At 36.4% G+C, this 22119-nt stretch overlaps 1 protein-coding gene across 4 annotated transcripts in view; it reads right to left on the reverse strand.

The window, feature by feature from the left end:
- Nucleotides 1–520: 520 nt before the first annotated feature.
- The window catches only part of LOC150107657 (uncharacterized), a 62956-nt gene continuing 41357 nt past the window's right edge, over nucleotides 521–22119 (reverse strand). For 3 of the 4 annotated variants that reach the window (XM_090391991.1, XM_090391989.1, XM_090391990.1), the window contains one exon: nucleotides 521–5487. In XM_090391991.1, coding sequence (XP_090248117.1) covers nucleotides 1171–5007 — 3837 coding nt within the window. In that variant the 5' untranslated portion in view covers nucleotides 5008–5487 and the 3' untranslated portion in view covers nucleotides 521–1170. Of the gene's footprint in view, nucleotides 5488–8248; nucleotides 8294–22119 lie in introns of those variants that run through there. The other variant, XM_090391988.1, reaches the window with a different exon arrangement.

The following is a 22119-nucleotide window of genomic DNA, read 5'->3' on the forward strand; positions in this document are numbered from 1 at the left end:
AACGATACATTTTCTATGTTGTGTTTAGCTTGTGTTTTTTAGTATTCTGTTCATTCTGGCAATATTATCTTGGTCTCCAGGGCCGATAAGTTGAATTCTACAACACAGTTTGTAACTGTTGGACACAATCATGAATGTTCATAATTTTCTATTTAATTTCTCTCATTATGGATTCCTATCCTGTTCCTTTTGTGTTCTAGTTTCCAATTTTCATTGCTTGAATTGGCAATAAAAACCTTCTCTAAACCCTGAAATTTTCCTATGGGATCGTTGCTACTACTGCAAAAAATTATTGAAAACAAGCAGGAAAAGGAGAAACGATGAAGCTTGATTTTAAAGGCAGGTCAACCTGAAAAATTAGGCAATGATCACTTACTAATAAATGAATAAAATACAAATAAAAACTGTATTGACAAAGAAAGGACCAACTTTGATCTCGTGTCACATATACCTGCGTTAAAACGTCATTTAGTATATCACCATAGCAACTAACAGTAAACAAATAATAAAACTGGCCACGTTTCTACCAAGCAGAGACTTTAATATTTTCTTCACTGCTTCTAATACATACAAATATTCTCATTTTTAACAATAACAAAAACTGGTACTTCATAAGGAAAAATAATATTCTCTTGACTACATTAGTTGACTGTTTTTTACATCCAAATTTATCCTATGTACATTGTAACAAAGAAGAGGGAGAGGCTTACCGTATTACAGCAATATTTTACTTCCATAGTTTTGTTTCCGTACCAGTGGTATAAAAGCAATCCTGATCAAGTGCATCCACAGAGTTTTCGAGTTCAAACCACACATAATTGATTGACCGAATTAAACCTGAGGCACCAAATATACACTCGGTACAATTGTGGTGAGTTTTTTTAATTAACTTTTATTAGTTGCTGGGTTATAGTAGGGAAGATCCCAGCAGTTTTTTTTTTTTAATTTTTCCCGAATATTGAGTGGTACTCCAGTGGACATATACACAGATACGACCAGACATATACATACATACACATACAGAGGTTTTTTGATGTCTATATCACATATATTACAGATGGCACATTTGCTATTGCACTGTCCACTACAAAAAAAAAATCAACATCAGAAACAAAGCAAATCTGGTTTGCCTCCATCTTGACCGGAAGAATGGATGTTTAGTGATACGTTTCAAACGTTTAAGGAATAATAGATAACCCCATCTTTAGGTGTCGATTCTGACTCCGGTGCTGGACCATGATAAAGAGAATCGAGTGATACTTTAGGTGAAGAACTAGCCCCTTCGGGAGCACCCCTTTCGTCTTTAACTACCACCGAATAAATAGCATTAGAAGACATGGAAGAGGCTGGTGGATGTGAAACAGGTGGAACTGGTGAATGAGACAGGACTGGAGGTGCAGGTAGAGGAACGTTTGGAGGTGGAGGAATTGAATTATGGGGCATGGGAGGAATGCGAGATGGCGGTGGTACAGGAACTGGCCCTTTAGATTGTGCCACTATTTGTAATAGCGATCCTCTTCGGTTTCCTGTTGGCCAAGTATCAGGGTTACCTGGAGATCCCAGTCTGTTCTCGGCGAACGAATAATATCGAGAGTCCACCATGGGGTAGTATCCGTCGAGACAACCCACTGGCTTTGAAATATTTGAAATGTCCGTAACCGCCACCGATGCTCGGTGGATCTCAAAAGCAGGCTGCTGGGATTGGCCCATTGGATTAAACGATGGTCTGTATATTATAGGAGTGGTATTGACACCCCTCACCCACTGGTTCTGTAAGATAGAAGAACGACCCATGGCTCTGGGGAGAGTGTTTCGTAGGGGTTGCGGTGGAGGACCTGGGGTGGCATATAGGTTTTCCTTCTGTGCTGGGGAAGACACTGGGGTTGATGCGGGATCTTGAAGATGCTTTAACATTTCTGTGGTCGTTCCGAATCGAGATCGGATTCCACGCACGGCTGGTCTTTGGGCAAATCCGAACGTGGGATCTTCGTCTTCTTCTTCGGCGATGCTGTAGCGTTTCTTTATCCTCTCGATTCGTTCAATGTCTTGTTTGACGAACTGCTCCAGTTCATCATGGGGAGGGCCTGGCAATCGAATCGTTGCTCGTGGATTCATGTGCCTTGGATCCACGCGATTCATCGAACTAACGGGAATCGGTTGACTGTTATTAGCTGGAACAGAACTACAAACAGGAACACCGGGGGGTGGAGGTGCGGGTGTTGAGAACTGAGAATTGAAGGCCCCTCGAATCACTTGTTGTTGAAGGCCGTCTCTATTTACAACTACCTTTTGAATCACTCTCCAGTCCCGGAAGTCTCTAGGAACCGTCACCCTGGCAACAACTCGTTGTTGTTGTTGCTGCTGCTGCTGCTGCTGTTGTTGTATTTGGTCAGGTGCAATCCATCGCCTAATCACTGGTGGTTGGGGAATACGGGGGTTAGTCCTGTTCGGAATGTAAACACCAGGATTAGCCATCATTTGTTGTTGGTAAGGTTGCATCACCGGTCGAGGAGCGTACGGATTGTGCATGCGCACCGTCAGTGAAGGACGGTGGACCAGAACGGAATCGTCTTCAGATGATGTGGTCGAGAACTGAACTCCGTTTGTTTGGTCGGGAAGATTCGGTGGGGGCAAGTGAACTTGAGTTTGCTCGCGCACCGTGTCGTGGTCAGTATCGTTCTCGTCCACCGTGGTCAACCACCTCAGCTGCTCCACCAACGAGTCACGTGATGGTAAAGGTGACTTGGGTCGAGGATATTTTCCTGTCTGTCGTCTGCGAGCTTCGATTCCTCTCAGCAGAGTGCACTGAAGCGCATTCCTCTTGATGATTCTTCGGATCTTCGAATTGCTGTGCGCGATTCCTTTGAGACTTTCGTCCTCGTAATCCTCAGCGTCTTCTTCGTCATAGCCGACGTCGTCTTGTCGACATTCTTCCTCCACTTCGCCGCTACGAGAATCGGAAGAAGTGGAATCGTCGTTTTCCTGCACGCCATCGTTGGCTGTGGTCGAATCCCCGGAATTTTGTTTTCTTAGAGAAACGTAAGGACGAGGGGGAAGCTCTTGAGGGCTGTTCGTGGGCGTTGACGAACCGTCTTTTTCTTCCGAACTGTGTCTTTTCAATTCGTCTCCAGAAACAGGTTTGTCTGGACTTGGCAACAGTAGAATGCGAACATCCTTTGGCTTTTCGACCGAATCAGTGCACTCTTTTGGTTCATTTTCGGCAACATCAGTGTCCGTACGATCACTGACATCACTCTCCTTTAGTACGACAGTGTCTTGAGACGAGGCGCTGCAATCGCTATCTCCTTCATGAGTCCATTTGACAGAAAGGTGATCGTTGTCCTTCTGTTGGGAATCGCTCTGCTCGTCGTTGCTGTCCACACAGAAGTCCGTGGAGGTGAAGAGGTCATCGTGCTCAAGCTGAAAAGGACCATCTCCCTCCAAGGATGACAAAAGCTGCAATAGTTTACGGAAGAAGTCGTCGTCGTAGCGGCCATTTTTCCCTTCGCCCGCCAACTCTTCGCCAAGGGTGTGAAACAAGCTGTCGAGTTCTTCGTCTTCTTCGCCACACTCTTGTTCGACCTTCTCGAATCTTCGGTCTTCATCTCGGTCTTGTGGACTGTCTACGAAATTCTTGCCTGTTTCCGTTTCGTTTTTCTTCGCCGCTTCTTCGCTCTCTTGGGCGGTGACCATGGTTGCCACGGTAACGGAGCAGCGACTGTCAATGCCATCTGCAGGCCGTGAAATCAGTTCGTCGACTTCGCCACCGCTTTTCTCAGCCTCTCCGATGCCAACTCCCAATTCTACGGCTCGCTCACGGCAAGGAAGGGGAGGATGCGATTCGCTGTTGCTGTTGTGGTTGTGTGTTTCCACTTTGTTCGCCACTTCAGACGTTACTTCTGTCGGGGTCACTGCTGACTCGGAAGACTGTCCTCTGCCATCGTCAGGGTCTCTGTATTCCGCAGGGGGTTCGAACGGAATCAAATCCTGATATTCCGGAGGCGGTTCGAACATGTAAAACACATCTGCATAGTTAAGATCCGCCGTCCTTAGCGCCAATACCTGCACGTCCGGCAGTTCGTCCGAATAAAGGGTCACCGCTTCGTCGAATGTGACCCTGCACTTCTTCTCCGATCGTCTGCCCTTCTTCAGCACCGATTTTAGTTCCCTGACGGCGGGCATGGCGTACATGGAAGGTGGAGGGATTTCCTCATCTACAGGTGTCCCGCCATCTTCGGTAACGATGATCGTCGGACACCCTGCAATATCCATCGTCTGCTTGTCGGCGTGATCCTTCACAGAAGGGGTGGCCAGTTGCCTGGGGCATATATCCGGAAGTTCCTCCGTATGGAACTTTCTATCAGACGAATCAGTGTGGTCGGTGTGAGAGGGATGCGAGGCTCCATTGATAGCAGCCTGGGTGGGGGAGGTGATGTCCAAATCGCTGCCATTGGTCACAGTCCCATCCCTTACACTGCAGTCAAGTTCCCTGAATGTCGAAGGGGTCGTAGGCACTCCGGATTTCGCGTCGGCACAGCATAACGTATTCCTTTCTCTGCATGTAGGACCATCGGTAGTGGAGACATTGAAAGGTGTTAAGCCTAATGGGAGGTCTGACGTCTTGGATGACACACACAGCACTCCGGCTTCGATAGCGCTCTCCGTCTGATGACACTGCACATGTGCTTGGGGTTTGTGATCCTTTGTCTGACTGGGAACATCACTACAACGTAAACTAGTAAGATCTTGAGGCAAAACTAAGTCGACATTTCCGGACTGGTTTACATGCCAAGTTGACAGCTGGAGATCCGGCGCTGTACTGCCGCTACTGATCGATTTCAAGCCACAGTCGCTATATCTCTGCGCGCAGAGCACGTCTGTTTCAGCCATACTCTCGACAGCAGGCGAGTCCATTCCATTCTCAATCTCGGAGCCGGCGGTGGTGCTCCTAACAGTGAAGGAATGTTTTAAAAATAAAACATCTCCAACTTCCGGTTTCAGTTTCATGTTAGAAAATTATTTCTTTTGTATGATAAAAATGGTAGGCGAAATTTGGCTTCAAGCTATCGGTTACATTGTTGTGCACCTTCAGCTCTCTGCTGTTTTATAGTTCATTTGCTAACAGCGCGCGCGTGCTTTTTTTTTTTTTTTTTTTTTTTTCTGTTCATTCAGCCAGACCAACAATGTGTCATGCGCTTACTTGGAGATTCAAGCACTTCAACAATGAACTCACTAGAAATTGACAAAAATTGCAAATAGCACAAAATTTTCATTTGCAGTAGAATAAATGAAAATTATTCGTTATTTTAACAATTTTTTTAAAATAAAAACAGAAATGAACATCTACAACGATTATTGAACTCTGTTAGAGGGCGCACAAGTAGCACAAATGGAACCACTGTACAAGGGAGAAAAAGTTTATGGCTAATAAAACGGTGCTCGCACGTAGCCTCGCCGAAGTTCATTTATGAAGTTCAAGAACATCACCTGAAAATGTAAAAATACGAAACATTTTACTGATTGTAAAAGAATTTAACGCTAAAATATTATTTAAAGTATAAGCAGCAATTCATTTACGTATGCGCATATTTTACAGGAAGTTATGTCAAAGGAAAACTCACTCTGAAAATAATACTTAGTTACATTTAATGATTTCTTGCCTTCTTATCGTAATATATTTCCTTTTTAAGCAATCTTAAATTGCAGTATTCTCAGCACGTGTTCTTACCTGATCTCCCTCAATGACTGTATTTCAACTCTTCGTTTCAATAGGGAAAACACCCACAGATGCTTCCCGCTGTGAAATCGCTCATGAATTTGCCCGCCACACACACACACACACACACACACAAGGATGCCGAATTGCGTATCAAAACAGGATTGCTTACACAGAGAACCTTAGGGATTACAGCTGTCACACAAGACGTCAGGTTTCATTTAGAGTGTGCCTGTCTGTCATTTGTTTGGGTCTCTCCCTGTCCTCTTATCCCGGTCTTAGGTCTATTTACCTTCATTATTTTCTATTTCTGTCCATATTTCATTTTTTTTTTTAATTTTATATTTCTTTCTCTCTTTTCATTTTAGCCCTCTTTATTCATTTAGTATTTGTTCCTATTTTTTGTACATTCTCTCTCTCTCTCTCTCTCTCTCTCTCTTATAACAAAAGAAAAAAATCTCGCTTTCATGATTTTCAGTTTATCTATTTTATATCTTTATACTTTTCTATATCGCTTGATTTTATCCTCTTTCTTTCGCTCTATTTTATCAATTATCAGTTTCCATTGTTCTTCCTATTCATCTTTCTATTATATATACCTTGTAGTTAATTTTTTTCTATATTTCTTTCATTTCTGCTATACATTCATTAAAGAAAATAGTGTTCATAACACCACCTAATAATAATAATAATAATAATAATAATAATAATAATAATAATAATAATAATAATAATAATAATAATAATAATAAAAACACAAGAAATGTATAAATAGAATCACAATAAAGCTACCAAGATGACAGATTAAAAGTTACGGTGAAATTTGCTTAAACTAAAGAAAAGAACAAGTGCAGAATAAAATTATTCATACGTCAAAAGATTCTGCACAAAACTGAGATTAAGCAAAAACAAGTAAAAAATTTTATAACACTTGCAAAGTTGAATAAAGAACAATTCGATAAGGTGGTGATATCACATTGATATGTAGAAAAGAGTTAAAAGTAGAACAAAAAATTCTTCTCGACAGATCTTTGCATGGAATGAAAAATTTGATTAATGACCACGTCTCGTATCTTCTGTCTATTAGCTCTTTGAAGGTCGCATTATGAATAAAAGAGCAAGTGAAACATTTAAAAAGCATTAGCGACATTCTCTGTAAGCTCCACGTACTATCATGTACATTTCACCATGAAACAGCACGAGACATGATCACGCGAAAACCCAGCAAATCTCATTGTTAGCATCTAAGTATGGCGTTGTATGCGTTCAGCATACCAATCTGTTTCATGCAGGACTCTAATGAAGTGCACCTTTATCGCTAAAGCTATCTGTAGGAAGTATCACACCAAAAGGTGATTAAGGCAAGCAGAAAAAAAAAATAAAGATGAAAACAAAACTGGTAATTATCACTGCTCGCAGACATTTTCACATTTGTTGTGAGACATTGCAGGCAATTAAAAAATCTGATAAACTGCGTACCTTTAGTTCAGAATGGCGAAAACGAAACAGACCAATTTCGTTCAGCCAGTGTTAAGATGAAATCAGAACGGGTATTTTTTTTTTTTTTTTTTTTTTTTGAGACTGGCAATTTTCCAAACTGATAAGAAATAAGTGTACATGTCTTGAAGGCGAATAAGTTCTTCTACCTTGTTATGTGATAATGTAATGAGATTTATGATATGTTTCTAGTGACCCATCTATTTCTTTTTTTTCGCTTTATATTACCGTCTTTTGTTAGAGAAATAACCCAAGAATTCGTTTTTAGTGCTCGAAGTTGTACTTTGACAATTTCCAGATACATTAATAAAATATATGTGATCTATTTTTATCGGCATTTTCTTATCTTTTCTGAAGTTATGGAAGATGGATGGTGACAATTTGATATTTGGAAATTAATCCTATTATTCGTACTATAGGTTAGAAAATAAAATTAAAGTCAGACCGATGTTAAAATATTTATCTCACGTACGCTGAAAAATGAGGAAACTTCGATAAGTATAAAGGCTGGGAATAATACGACATAATAAACTTGACAATGTCTATTAAGATAATAATTAAAAAATTTCTTAAAGAAAATATTAAGAATTGGCATTTGGGATACTAAAATTTGAAATAAATCATCTATATAATCCATGCCCCAAAGTAGCTCTAAATTCAATTGTTACGAATTAATGACGTCACCACTCATGCAAGAATGCTATGACTAAATGCGGTTTTCTGGTTTATCACATCGGTAACCATAGTTACTGAAAATTGCATTTATATAACAATCAGTAAGTCATAACAATATCAGTTTTTTTATTTATGAGATTGCTAAAAAACGACTAAATGGAATTAAAAAATAAAAACACAAGAATTAACAGCATCGCTAAAATACTTTTCATATAGCACAGCACTTTGAATGTTAACAATACATTTAACATTCCAAATCTTTACAGACTTGTAACTGGTGAAGCCATAATACTAACGTATATTAGCTTTGACCGTAACTTTCTTACCTCCATACCATAGCTAAAACGAATGAATACTCACATTATCTTAAGGCGTTCTCGTGTGTTGTTGCTTGGCCGATGTCATTCTCAAAGTGCAAAGTCAAGTTCTGAGGCGCGTGTTATCTATAAGCGAGAAGTAACGGGTAATGCCTTCTCTTAAGTCTAGAGGAAGTTGCATCACAACTTCAGACAAATACAAATCCCAGTAATGACGCAATTCGCTATTTAAACAGTCGATATATTTCAAAGAAAGAAGAAGAACATCGGAATGACAAATAAATAACTCATACAGAACAGCTCTGGCTATTGCACAATACCTAACTGGTTGCCCTGGGTAACCACTTAGGTAATGTGAAACAGGAGTTTATCTCTTTCACTTATTCCACTCTCTTTATTTGCGTTCTGTTGATATTCTACCCACCTCCATAGCGCGGTTGATAGCAAAGAAACCTTGTAGTTGGAAAAGACCTGGCTTTAAATCCCGGGATGAACTTTCATAAAGGCCTTTTCAAGTGAAGGTGACTTATTCAGCCTAATATAGAAAATAGAAGGGTTTATACCTCTCTTGTAAGCTGGAGTTTTTCATGCCTCAAAACAGGACACCCGACAGAAGTATACACACAGTTAATATACACTGGTTAAGTATGTGTGTGTGTGTGTGTGTGTGTGTGTGTGTGTGTGTGTGTGTGTGTGTGTGTGTGTGTGTGTGTGTGTGTGTGTCTTTCTCCTTCATTCTACTTCTTTCTCTCGCTCTTTCTCTTTGCGCCATTATTTAGTTCGTACGGTTCATGCAGTGAAGCATCCTTTACAGGAAGCTGCAACACACATGCTAGCCCACAATACGCTAGAAAAGAATTTTTCCCCTTTGAGCGTATTGTTCGAGATATTGCTACAACTGGTGTTCGTCTTTCTGAGATAAATTAATTTTCATACGTCCGCTTAAACGACTTTCTGTTATTACGGTCTCGCAAATAATTCACTGTAATGACTTGCTTCAAACCACATCCATCAAAGTATAATCGATACATAGTCTCCAGGCTCATGCTATTGACACTTCGAAATAATTTATTTACCTCAGTTACCAGGACAACCGACATTCAGCAACTAGATTGAGAAATATAGAAACCATTGTCTTATTTCTCAATAGTGGGGGTCCCTTGGTAAATTCTTTCGTATTATAATGGAATGTAGAGAAAAAATAAGGCAATCAACTCGGTTAGATCGAACTTAAACTCGTTTCAACAAATAAAAAATGAGAGGGGAAAAGCACACGCCTATAGGGACTATTTTATTGTCAGTACGCCCATTTATTATTTATTAGAAAAGTAGAAATGATTTGTGCGTATCTTGTATTTTAAAATTTTCTTGATCGTTAGTACCAAGTCATGTAAAAGTAAAAAAAAAAAAATTTTTTTTAAATAAAAACTTTGTCAGCCTGGTTAACGAATTATTCTAATTCGTTAACCAGGTGCTTTGAATACGCTTATGTCCAAGATGAACCTCATCACCCGTGTGTGAAAACCACTCTAATCAAAGGCCTGAAGGGCTTAAAAATACACATATCTTTTACAATATATTCCAAGATTATTTAACTGTTAAAGCACACACACACACACACACACACACACACACACACACTATACGTGATGAATGTTCAATAAAGCACAAGACTTTCTTATAAATGAGGCTCACAGCATTGGCTTTATCAGTCAACAGAAATAATCTTCTCTCTTACAAAGAGCAACTGTATGTGACAATTTTCAATAGACAGAATAGTGAAGGCTCCCTCATGACTCCGTCCTTCACACACACACACACACACACACACACACCAAATCTCAATCTGAGCTAAACGTTAACTCAGAGAGAGAGAGAGAGAGAGAAGAATGAATAATCAAAAACCCAAGAATTGGAGAGTGGAACGTGCTTGGGTTGGAAGTTTTCTTTACTAATAACTGAAGAAATAGTTCATTAATTAGTGGTTAATAATGTACTCTCAAACTGAGATAAAGAGCCAATTGGTTCTTTATCTCAGTAATTTATTAGTGCACCTTTTAGCGACTCGTACAGTAAAGACATAAGTTTTGTATTACTGCAAACTCAGTATTTACTTCTAGGTTTATCTACTCACTGACAAGACCTCAAAAATGGTCGAAACCGGTCTGGGTTTGTATGCGGTATATAACAGCATACATCTCCTAGGAGTTATGTTTTATATTATGGGAAAATACTAAGGACAGTGATCGGAACTTACTCCACCTTTACTACGAGTTGCCCCAGCATGTATCACCTGTTGGCTTACGCTTGGATTCGCTGAACTTTTATAGTTTTCTATATTCGGCATGAAACTCTTAGATAGATTTTCTATCTTTGAGTTCCTTATTCGGCTAAGAAATAATGCTGGATTCAATATCCACTTAATTTGAATAAACGTACTTCTCATAGTTAGCCATAACATTCAAAGATTACTTAAATTTGATTTTCAAGACTTTATTACTGTCAATCTTTTTTTATTAACGGTTGCGTGGTGATTCTAAAGGATGCAGTTCTCTTATAATTGAAGTTCTTCCATAGTTAAGTGATGATAAAATTTATTTCAGCACATACATGCGAGCCTGGTTGGCCCGGTAGTTAGTGTATCCACTCTTAAGCCAATAGGTAGGCAGGTTCAAATCCCACCGTGGACAAAGAATTTTTTTTTATTTTCTTTCATTAATTTCACACATGTATACATATAAAATATCCATACACTGAGCCTTCGTGGCTCAGTCTGTATAGATGAAGCCCTTTGGTCGAAAAGACCTGGGTTCGATTCCTGTCAATGATGTGAGGAACCTTTATCTGGTCTCTTTCGACTAAAGGTGAGTTAGCCGGTCAGAGGTAGGGGATTTTTTCACCCGGAAAGTCGGATTTTTCGTCCCACAGAACAGGCAAACCATCCCCGTGAACACACACACATGCATCTAGTAATATATATATATATACATTTTTTATTAAGGGTAAAAATACTGTGAATTTGAGCATATCAAATTAGCTTTGACGAAAGTGTGTCTATTCAGAGATTACTGTTGATCGAACAATTTCTAATTCAGAAATTAAAGACGCTGTCAACGCTCCCTTCACTTAAATCACAAATTTTATCTCTCATACTATTAAAAAATTCAGTTAAAGTTTAAAGAAAGAAGGAAGTGAGTTTAAGTTTTTATGTAGACCTGAACATTTTCAAGTGGCTCTAATCACCTCCGAAAGGCACTAACGCTGGAATGTTATCTGAGATGCATCGACATTTGCACTCGCTGAACTTCTATTAACACCTCTGTTGTTAAAGGTGCGCGAGGAAAGAGTGATTATCCTGTTCACTGAGAGTATATTTAATAATAATAATAAAGTTTATTCAGAACTTAGACGTAAAGAATTAAAGAACCTCAGGATTAAGCTTATCTCAGCAAAGTCTAAACATTCACTTGTTTTTTTTGTTTCGGCTAGATAGTTGAAGCAAGAATGCTTTTCATCTTCCCCGTTATCTGTAGAAGAAAATGTTTGAATGGGTAATATAGAGCTTTAAACTCTGATCATGGCAAGATGGTAACAGCAATAGCAGAGCCTCAGTTAAAACTTCATTGGCTACAGCATTGCCATTCATTACCCTCCCTGGGTACTCACTTTAGTCGCCTCGTACGACATCCATGGCCTACAGTGAGGCTATTCTCATCCCGGCCACCACACGGGGGTATTCGCTCGTAGTGTAAAAACTTTTAAATATACAGTTTTGATGCTCAAGCATAAATGCTGTGATTTTTGTAATTTTTATTAAATATTTTCTTATTAAAAAAATTTTCGAATATATTTACACTAAACTATATTTTTTATTGTATATTTCATAAGCAAATCGGATATTTTACGTAACTATGAGGCACATATGCAAAACGTTGCTGTTTGCTATTCCTTTCGTACTATCACGCATGCGCTAACTCCTGCATCAAGTGTTTAATTACGATCAACAAAATTTAATTTCCTGATTAATATCTTTCCACCGCAATTGTTTCCTGTTAATTTCATTTTGCCTTTATCGTCTGTATGCATTGGTTGTGTGTTTATTGAAGGACTTCGCTAATGCGGATTTCAATCAAACAGCAAGAGAACGGAAATTGATTCACTGGTCAACTAGTTAAGGATAGGTTACCTGTATAAGGAACAAGAAAATACTGAACATGTACATAGATGCATATTTGTGTGCGTGATTCAGTTTTCTTATTAATCTGCTGAAGTACGGAAGGAAAGAATTTTAATTGAAGACGTTTCGAGTGCTTCACAACAACCATCTTCATGCGTCGTTAACTCTTAGCCTTACTTCATTTTTTTTTTATTAGTTGTCACTTTCTTTATAAAAAAAAAGCAAAAGAACAAGAAAATGGGGATAAAAGTGTGAGAGAAGGAGGAAAGAGCAAATGGGAAGGCACTTATTAGTTGATCGATAATCCAATTTAAACCGTACAAATGAATACGTCATTCATTACATCAAGACTCGTTTGATGCTTCGCTGTTAAAAACGAAAATCAAGTACAAAATGCGCCTTCCTTGAGCTGAATGAATTACCTGCCAGTAACCTGGACGAGGAAATCTCTCGCTAAGTTGTTCCGCTATGGCACGGCAGGGGGGTGTGGTTCTTTGCTTGTGTGTGATTGAAGAGACTGAACGCTGTAGTCGATCACTGCTTCTGCTACTTTCATAACGCTCACAGTACACCACTCTCTCCCTATGCATAACTGTACCTTTCTCCTGGCTGGAAGCATGCTAGCGTAAAAATTTGCATCCTTGCTTTTGTCCCACGAATAAGAAAGTGGGCTTAAAACATGTCAGCATCCACCATAGTATTCTTTTTTTTAATGAGCAAAACTTAACCAATTTAAATAATGCTATAAGACACCAACAAACGCTTATTTAGTCCTTATAGTCCAATTAAAATTTAATTATTTGGATTTTTCTTTATATAAAATAATAATGGTGTATTAAAAATAGTAGATAAAATTCGAAAATTTTTAAAAAGATATTAAAATTTATTTACAAATTAAGTAGAATATTATAGTTTATAAAAGAGTGTAGTGTATACTTATTTTTAAATCTTGAATAACAACTATATAATTTTTGAAACGAATTATTAATATCTATCTATAAATCTAATATCTATGTATAAAGCTTCAAAATTGGAACATTATTCAAACTATTTTATCATAAGGAAAAAAGTAGTAGTTAACGTAAAGGAATATGTTATAGTAAATTTAAAATGCATATTTGAAGTAGATTTATTAATAACTCAGAATAGTACAAAAGAAGACGATATTTTTAATCCTTAATTAGTCGCATTTTAGACAGTTGTAATTTTAGAAAAAAAAAATAGCTAAAATTGTACTTTGTAGTTCATAAAATAAATTTAATGGTTGAAACAGTCAGTTGTTCAAAACATTTTAAATTTAAAATTAAAAAAAAAAAACCTATTTTTTCAATAAGATCAAAATATTCGCTTTTCCAATAATCAAAAAGATATAGTTTTGCAATTCTATTCAAATATATTTCACAATTACTTAAAGAATTAATATAATTGATAATACGAACAAATTATTGAAGATCTAAAAAAAAAAATATATATATATATATATATTCCAATTTAATCAAACCAGACTTTTTTGGGGGGTGGGAGGATCCAGAACTTAAATTAGATCTGACATCCGGTATGAATCTGAGAATGAATAACTACTCATCACCATAAATCACAAAATAACTTCTACTCTCTATTTGATTCAGCACTTACAAAATTACAAATGGTTTGTGAATATTTTTTGGAATAATTAGTAATTATTTATTTGAAATTTAACTTTCAAAATAATTTTTAATATTTTATAATAATTGTATAATGCTTTATATATTTTTTCTTCGTATGATTATTATTCCTTCCTTCCTCTTTTGCCTTGTGGTGTCGAGGATTTTTCTCTTCATTTAACTGCTACCGTATAGAGGATAAGGTGGTTAGCCCTATGCCTCCCGGTATGTCCTATGTGTGTAGATGCGTGTGTTCAAGGGCCGGTTTGTCTGTTCTGGGGGACGAAAAACCCAAGTTTCCGTGTGAAAAAAAAAAAAAAAACTACCTCCGTATGACACCGGCTAACTCCCTTTAGTCGAAAGAGATCAGATAACGGTTCCTCACGTCACTGACGAGAATCGAACCCAGGTCTTCCCGACTTGAGTTCGAAAGTGACTAAAAAAGAGTTATTACAATAATAAATGACACGAAACAGACCATTGGGTTATATCCTTGGTGGGTGTTATGATGATGATGATTAAGATTGTTTTTATGTGAACCCATCGTACATTGTAAACGGAATAGGAAGAGCTTTAGATAATCCCGGAAACACAACATGAACCTTTTCAATTATTTCATGCCCACAAGAAGCTGGCACTGGTCATTACAAGTATTGATTAAAATCATCTACCACATAATCCATAAACATTAATGCATGCGGTAAGATTGGCACCCACACCTGTGAGTTGGAGGTACGCTATCCAGTGTTTGCTCCTAGAGCTCTTCGTAATCCACTGTTTTATTTGAATATATTTAAGTAATGATTTATTTCAAGCATGGGAATATAAATATATTTTATGGTAAGTATAGTTAGCAATGGTATGCTGCATCGCCAGTTAGCTGCATAATTATCCTAGTTTTTTTCCTAAAAGCGTTGCATTTTTTTCTAGTTTAAATAACAATTTATTAAAATAATTGCAAATATAATTATATAATTTAATGCAACTAAATTTATTTATATTAATTAATAATTTTAATATAAAATTATAAAAGTGTTTATATATGTTATACATCTTCGTTCCAACACCTATATTTTTTTAAAATTCTCTTCTATTATTAATTTCTACTTTTGATTATATTAATTGCTGGGCAATGCTGTAGCTAATGAAGTTCTAACTCAGGCTCGGCTATTGCTGTTACCCTCCTGCCATGATCAGAGCTTTAATAGCTCAATAACACCTTATCCTACACTGTCCTCTACAGATAACGGGGAAGATGAAAAGCATTCTTGCTTCGCCCCTTTAAGTCAGTCCTTATAAGGAAGTTCTATATTAATTGCTGAGAAAATCACAACCTAAAGCCTTTCCCAAGTAGCAGTGATGTAGCCAACGGGATAAAGAGTCAAGGACTCTTTTTCCCGTTCTTTATCCCACTTCTATTTATTGCTTTTTAAAAATCAGAGCTAAGTAAAAATATTTTAAATAAATAAATATTAGCTGATTATCCATGAAATTGATCATAAAAATCTTAGTTGATTATTTATTTTATTGACTATAAAAGAAATAATAGAAATTAAAATTTGTTTTGGTTTTGGTTAGCTATAATTTTGTAGTGATTGTATATTATTAAAAAATATTTAAATTAACTATAAAATAAACAATAGAAATTAAAAGTTGTTTTGGTTTTGGTTAGCTATAATTTTGTAGTGATTGTACATTATTAAAAAAAAAGATTTAAATAATAATCAAAAAAGAACAGCAGCAAAAGAATTGAAAAATAGAGATATAGATGAAGATGCTGAATAATAATAGGGAAAAAAAGTTTGTATTATTCATTCTTTCTTTCATAAATTTCTGATCACTTTTTCGTAGTCGTCTGCATTCTACGCACTTTGCAGGATGACGAGTCCTCCAGGCAAATAAAACCATTGAAGAAATCCAGTGTAAGCTTATAAAAGTTTGGTCATATGACTCGGCCAGCATTCAATCTCTCTATTTTTTTTGTTTCTCCCCTTCTTGGTTGTGCGGATTTCCCTTCTGTAAGTGGAGACGTGCGTTACATTCTCCAGCTGCACTCGCTTGGTCAACTGTACTGACTTTCTCGTGAGCCGAAAGCGATCGATTCGGAAATTCAGGGTTGCAACATATACTGTTTCTAAATAGCCTTCCCAGTAGTATCTTCAATGGACTGACTATGGTCTCAGAGGTGAGCTTTGAACTGTTGTATTCTTGCTTTACAGAGCGGTGGATCACTGAACCCTTACTAGTAAACACTGGCACTAACAAATGGCGAATTCGCAGAAGTCCAATTAGTTTTCAAAATCCTTTGAGTTTCTCGAATAAGTGGAATAGAACTAATCACTGTTCTGTCATAATGTCATTGTAATAATAAATAATATCCGCATTGTCCAACAATGCACAAAATAATAATTCTTCAACAATTACAATTCTTATTTGTGCTAGTCAAAAAGAATAATTGTTAATTATAAATAAAATATACAGATCGAACAACAATAAAACATTATTGTTGTAGCTTCAACAATAAAATAGTCTATTAATAAATGTGTTGAAGACTCATAAATAAAACGTTGTGTAATTATTAAAACAGATCTCTGCAATTAAAATCATATGCAATCTTGTCATGGAAGAGTCTCAAAAAAATAAATATTTTTAAACCATGAACGCATTTTTCATAAATGCATTTATGGTTCAACGCAATCGTTAGGTAAACACGATGTTAATATTACAGAATGCTTTACTAATGAGAATATAACTACCTTTTCGAATTTTTCACTCAACAATAAAAAAGTTAAGTTGTGTTGATGATATAATCCGACAATAATGCAACTCACTTCAGACGGGGATGTTTTATAGTGATTATAAAACCATACCATAATTCAGAAGACGGATCGCTTAATTAAATGTGTTTACTCACTCATTCGCTTTCAGAAAAATACGTCTAATAATGTAATTTTCGGTTAAAAAAATCTCCAGCTTGGTATTCTGGATAAAGACATTGTCAGACAAATAATGGGTTTAAATAAAATCTAATATGACTTGAAATGCTTTAGAGTGTTGATATATATAGTCAAGACAAATTATTTATAGTTTTGACCTCTGTTTTTTTCTTAATATCTCATTAAGGAAATGAGGGTGTGGTGCACACAATCATAATCGCGTACCGGAAAAGTTTGTAGAAAATAATTAAGATTAATTGCAAGATTTGGATTGTGATTAATAACAGATGGAAAGACAAAGGAGAAGATGAGGTAGAAGAATCAAAGTAGTAGTAAACGAAAAGAGAGCGAAGGTAAGAATGAAAAGAGGGAAACAACTAGTAATAATAATAATATAACGAGAGAGAGAGAGAAAGCAAATTAATTGTGAGAAGAAGATGAATGAGAAAATATAAAAAGGAAGTTGAAAAGGAAAGAAAAAGCGAAATTGTGTGTGTGTGTGTGTGTGTGTGTGTGTGTGTGTGTGTGTGTGTGTGTGTGTGTGTGTGTGTGTGTGTGTGTGTGTGTGTGTGTGTGTGTGTGTGTGTGTGTGTGTGCGTGCGTGCGCGCGCGCGCGTGTGTGTGTGTGTGTGAGAGAGAGAGCAAATTAATGGTGAGAAGAAGCTGAATGGGAAAATATATAAAGGGACTTTTGAAATGGAAAGAAAGAACAAAATTTAAAAAAAGAGAGAAAGTTGGCAATGGGAGTGAAGAAGTTTGTGATTTTTTTCTAGTTTCGGGTTTATGGCTGAAGCAACTGAGACTATGAGGACAGCATATTATGTATAATACACGTGTTCTTTGGCTGGTCTGTCTCTTTTCTAGGATGAAAAATCGGAATTTCTGGGAGAAAAACCCTTCTACTTCTGTATGAGATTGGCTAAATTACCTTTGATTGAAAGCTCTGATAAAGTTCTTTGCATTAAAAATGGGATTCTAATCCTTGTGTTTCCGATCAAAGGGCATCATAGAGATTTCGACTGAGCTATGGAAAGAGAAAGCGACAGACAAAAACAGAGGGAAAGAGAGAGAGAGAGAGAGGCAGACAGAGAAGGAACAATAAGAAATAATAATAAAACTGAAGATAGGAGAGAGAGACAGTGATAAACAGAAAGAGAAAAAACTACCACGGAGAGAAAGAGAAGAGATATTATTAAAAAGCATTAAAGGAAGATTATGAGCAAGGACTTTAGGAAAAAATAAGAGATAGATTAAAAGAAAAGTAAATAAATGGAAAAAAAACTTAGCAATCATTTCTATTTAAATCTGATGGTTAGTAGGCTTTTCTAGAACAGCCTACTTTTTTGTGAGAAAAAACTTGAATCTTTCAAACCAAGTGACGAACGTCTCATCCTACACTAAAAGAAATGCAAAGGAAAATCCTGGAAATCAGAATTTTGCATTTCCTGCAATAAAACTTAAGCAGTTTGTCAAAACTTTTACCAACTATCGCCTCTTTTTATGAATTTATTAAGGGTGGTAATGTCTTGAAAATTCGTCAAATTACTGAAAATATCCACCGACAGGAAAATCCGCTTGTATATTTAGAAGCTACGGTTTTCTTAATCAGTTATTAAAGGCTGAGAACATTTGAGGAAGGAGGGGGAAACAGGCTTCGCTAACTTCGGTGGTCTGATATACTAGGATTAATAAAGCGTTCCGCCCCTCCCCCCACCCCACCGTAGAAGCTACTATTTTGCACAACACAATCTTGCATTACCGTGTCATCGGCAGCGAATAGACGAGTAACTAGATGCCACAAATCCATGTCAAGTAAGCCGCATTAATATCATCTTCCCTGACAGGAAATACGCATTAAACTGCTCCAGGCCGTTCATCGTTAGCGGACCCGTTCTGTGATAAGAATACCGTCTTTATTTTTGTCACGGTCTACTTTTTATACGTCTTATTAGTCAGTCTCCTTTTTATATATTTAGTAACGAAATTAATAAAGAGAAAGATGAAAATAAAAACATACGTAGACTATTATAGAATTATATCGTAGAATGAAAAAGGAGAGAAATATTTTTATTTTTGATTAAACTTAATCTAAACCAGATAAACATCGAATGATTTTAAATTGTAAAAAATGCATTTCATCCTATACACGCACAGGGCTATACTAATGTATGGAATAAATTAGAGAAAAATATAACGAACAAAATATAAATTACTAAAATATAGAGCTAAAATGCTTTAATTTGTCATAAGTAAGATATTAAAATGGAGAATATTATAGATCCATATATGTTTTATAGACAAATATTAAAAATGTAATATTTTGAAATTTACATTTAAATGTATTACATTTTTAATTATGTTTTTTTGTTTGAAAAGTTGCGTTTACTTCGACCTACGAAGTAAAAGATAAAACTACGAAATTTCATTTCCAATTACACGTAATCACTCACACAGAATAGTTCATTTCATTAATCGTTCGTCGAGAAACAAACTATACTTAGACTAATTATACTAAACTATACTTATAATGTGACGATTTATATTTCTGAAAAAAAAAAAAGACAGAAAGAAACAAGAGATCTACAGAATGGATATTTCATTTTTTTTGGTTTCGATGATGAGTTCATTACTACTATTAATAATAATAATACTGCAATTCATGTCCACGTAGGCAACTAGTTCATTTTGGTAAGACGAAAAATTACAAAAGTAGTCTAACAATATCTTTTATACAGTTATATACACATACCGGCTACAGAATTTGAAAACTTTATGCAGATATATGTAAACGTCATTTACGCAAACTTGGTCACGTGCGCCACCACGTGTTCTTGGCAACTATTTAAGAATGCTACTGGTCGGTAATCGTCAAGAGTGTTGATTACAATTGGAAAAACAAAGGATCTTTCGAAGTACGATAAAGGGCTTATTCGTTGGAGTCACTGTTTTGAAAACATCAGAATTGATTGGTTTCTCAAAAGGTGAGATATCCAGGGTGTTTAATCAGTGGAAAAATAACCCACATTGCTTGTCTAAGAGGCGTAACTGTGGTCGTTAGTCTACCAGGAACGAGATCGCCATCGTCTGAGAAGGTTTGTACGGACAAACAGAACTTCCTGTGTGCGCCAATTAACCGAAACATTTAAAGAAAGCCGTTTCCGATCCATATCTCACCGAACTGTTCTCAGGGAAATGAAAATGATCCGTATTGGTAATCGCATGCCTATACGGAAACACGATATTAAATTAAAGTTTCGAATACAGCGGTCGTTTATGTGTATAACTGCAATTATAACTAGAAATACATTGCATTAGGTTTTAGTTGTAGTTATCTTCTGATAGACACAAGATGTAGACGAGGAATCCGCACAGTGTAAAGTTTAAATGTACTATGAAGTCATTTAATGAATTAAATGACTTCATACGGGTGTATATGATCCTGACCAAGCAGCTATGGTAGAGGAAATTGCACTGGATGATATACACCCATCTGAAGTCAATTAATTCATTACAGTACATCTAGACTTTGCATTGTGCCGATTCCTCGTCTACATCTTGTGTCTATCAGTTCAAATCGCATACCTGATCTTGAATTTATTTATTATTTTTTTTTATCATAGTATCATTCCTGGTATATTCGAAACACTGTTGTATGTGGCTATTCTAGTAAGGCAATGGTTTCTAATACATTCTACCCACACTTCATTTCACTTTCACATAAAATCGACATCATCATCATCATCGTCTTTGCCAATGGATCCAATATCGCTGGTATGTTCCACCAACCCATTGGTTAATGAACGTGCATTCTAGTTCAATAATAGTTCATTGCGAAGAACTAATTGATCATGGACTAGTAATCTTTACTCTACATCAGTGGTTCTTAACCTTTTCGAAGTCACGGAACACTTTTGATTATAAGAAAAATTTGGGGAACACCAAAAACATTAGGGTCATAAAACTAACGATAGAAATATGCATGGACTTTCCTTTTATAAAAATGAAACTTATTTTAATGCGATACTTGAGCTTGTCGGCATTTGCAGATTTCAGCAATATCAACTCTAATATGTGGTATACTTACCCCATCTCTTTGTCTATATTAATAAGTCTTTCACGCTTTTTAGTTTTTATATTAGTTAATATTGAGAAATGGAACTTGCACAAATATGATGTTGAAAACCGTAACAATATTTTAGTGCCCTTGTGGAGAGAGCTGGGCATTCGGCTTGGACAAAACTCCAAAATTCCTCAAGAGTTATTTCAGAGAATTTCATTTTAGAGTACTAGTTGACGAGGTAACTAATTGTTCTTCTTCTTCTTGTAACGAAAATTCACAACTCGATGTGTTAACTGTGCCAAATGGATTTCGTATCAGTCATAATTGTGTGTATTTAAGGAAAGAAAGTAACTCGAAATCTTTTCTTCCAATATTGTTAAATGTTCTGTTATAATGGAAATATTTCCCTCGATATTTTTAATATAGAGCGAAGGAAACATATCTACTGTATTTTTTTCTTATATACGTTTTTCCAAAGAGACACTTTTTTCTGAAAAGCTGACAATTTGTCAATGGATGTCAATATATTTTCATTTTTCCCTTGGATACTTCATTAACGCTATTTAAATACTTAAAAATATCGGCTAAAGATGCCATTTTAGCACACCAAATATCATTTTGAAGACATTTTACAAAAGCATCTGTACCTTAATTTTGAAAAAAGAAAAAAAAAAGCCAATAATTCATTCTTAACTTCTAAAATTCGGATAGCACTTTACCCCTGGATAAACATCTTATTTTGCAAAAGCAAAGATTCAACCTTGGCTTCCATAGGGATATGCAAAGTTTTTTTAAAAAAAGGCCTGCTTTTAAAGGTATTATTCACTTGGTGTAATTTACCATATTTACAACTTGGTCTAGTACAGGTTTTAATATTGCCGGTATATTTTTGAAAGATGTCATGTGACATCATTCACCGGCGGAACACTTGTAACAAGTTCGCGGAACACCGGTTCAGAACCATTGCTCTACACCAGGGGTTCCCAACCCTATGCCCGCGGGCACCATGGCGCCCGTCGACCAATTTGTGTGTGCCCTCCGCTGTTCAACCGTGTGCCGTATAGTTTGAAATAATCACGCAACAATTCATGACATGAT

The sequence above is a fragment of the Typopeltis vanoorti genome, chromosome 4 (genome assembly GCF_054136105.1).
Source record: "Typopeltis vanoorti isolate ZY-2024b chromosome 4, IOZ_Tvanoo_1.0, whole genome shotgun sequence".
NCBI classification, from domain to species: domain Eukaryota; kingdom Metazoa; phylum Arthropoda; class Arachnida; order Uropygi; family Thelyphonidae; genus Typopeltis; species Typopeltis vanoorti.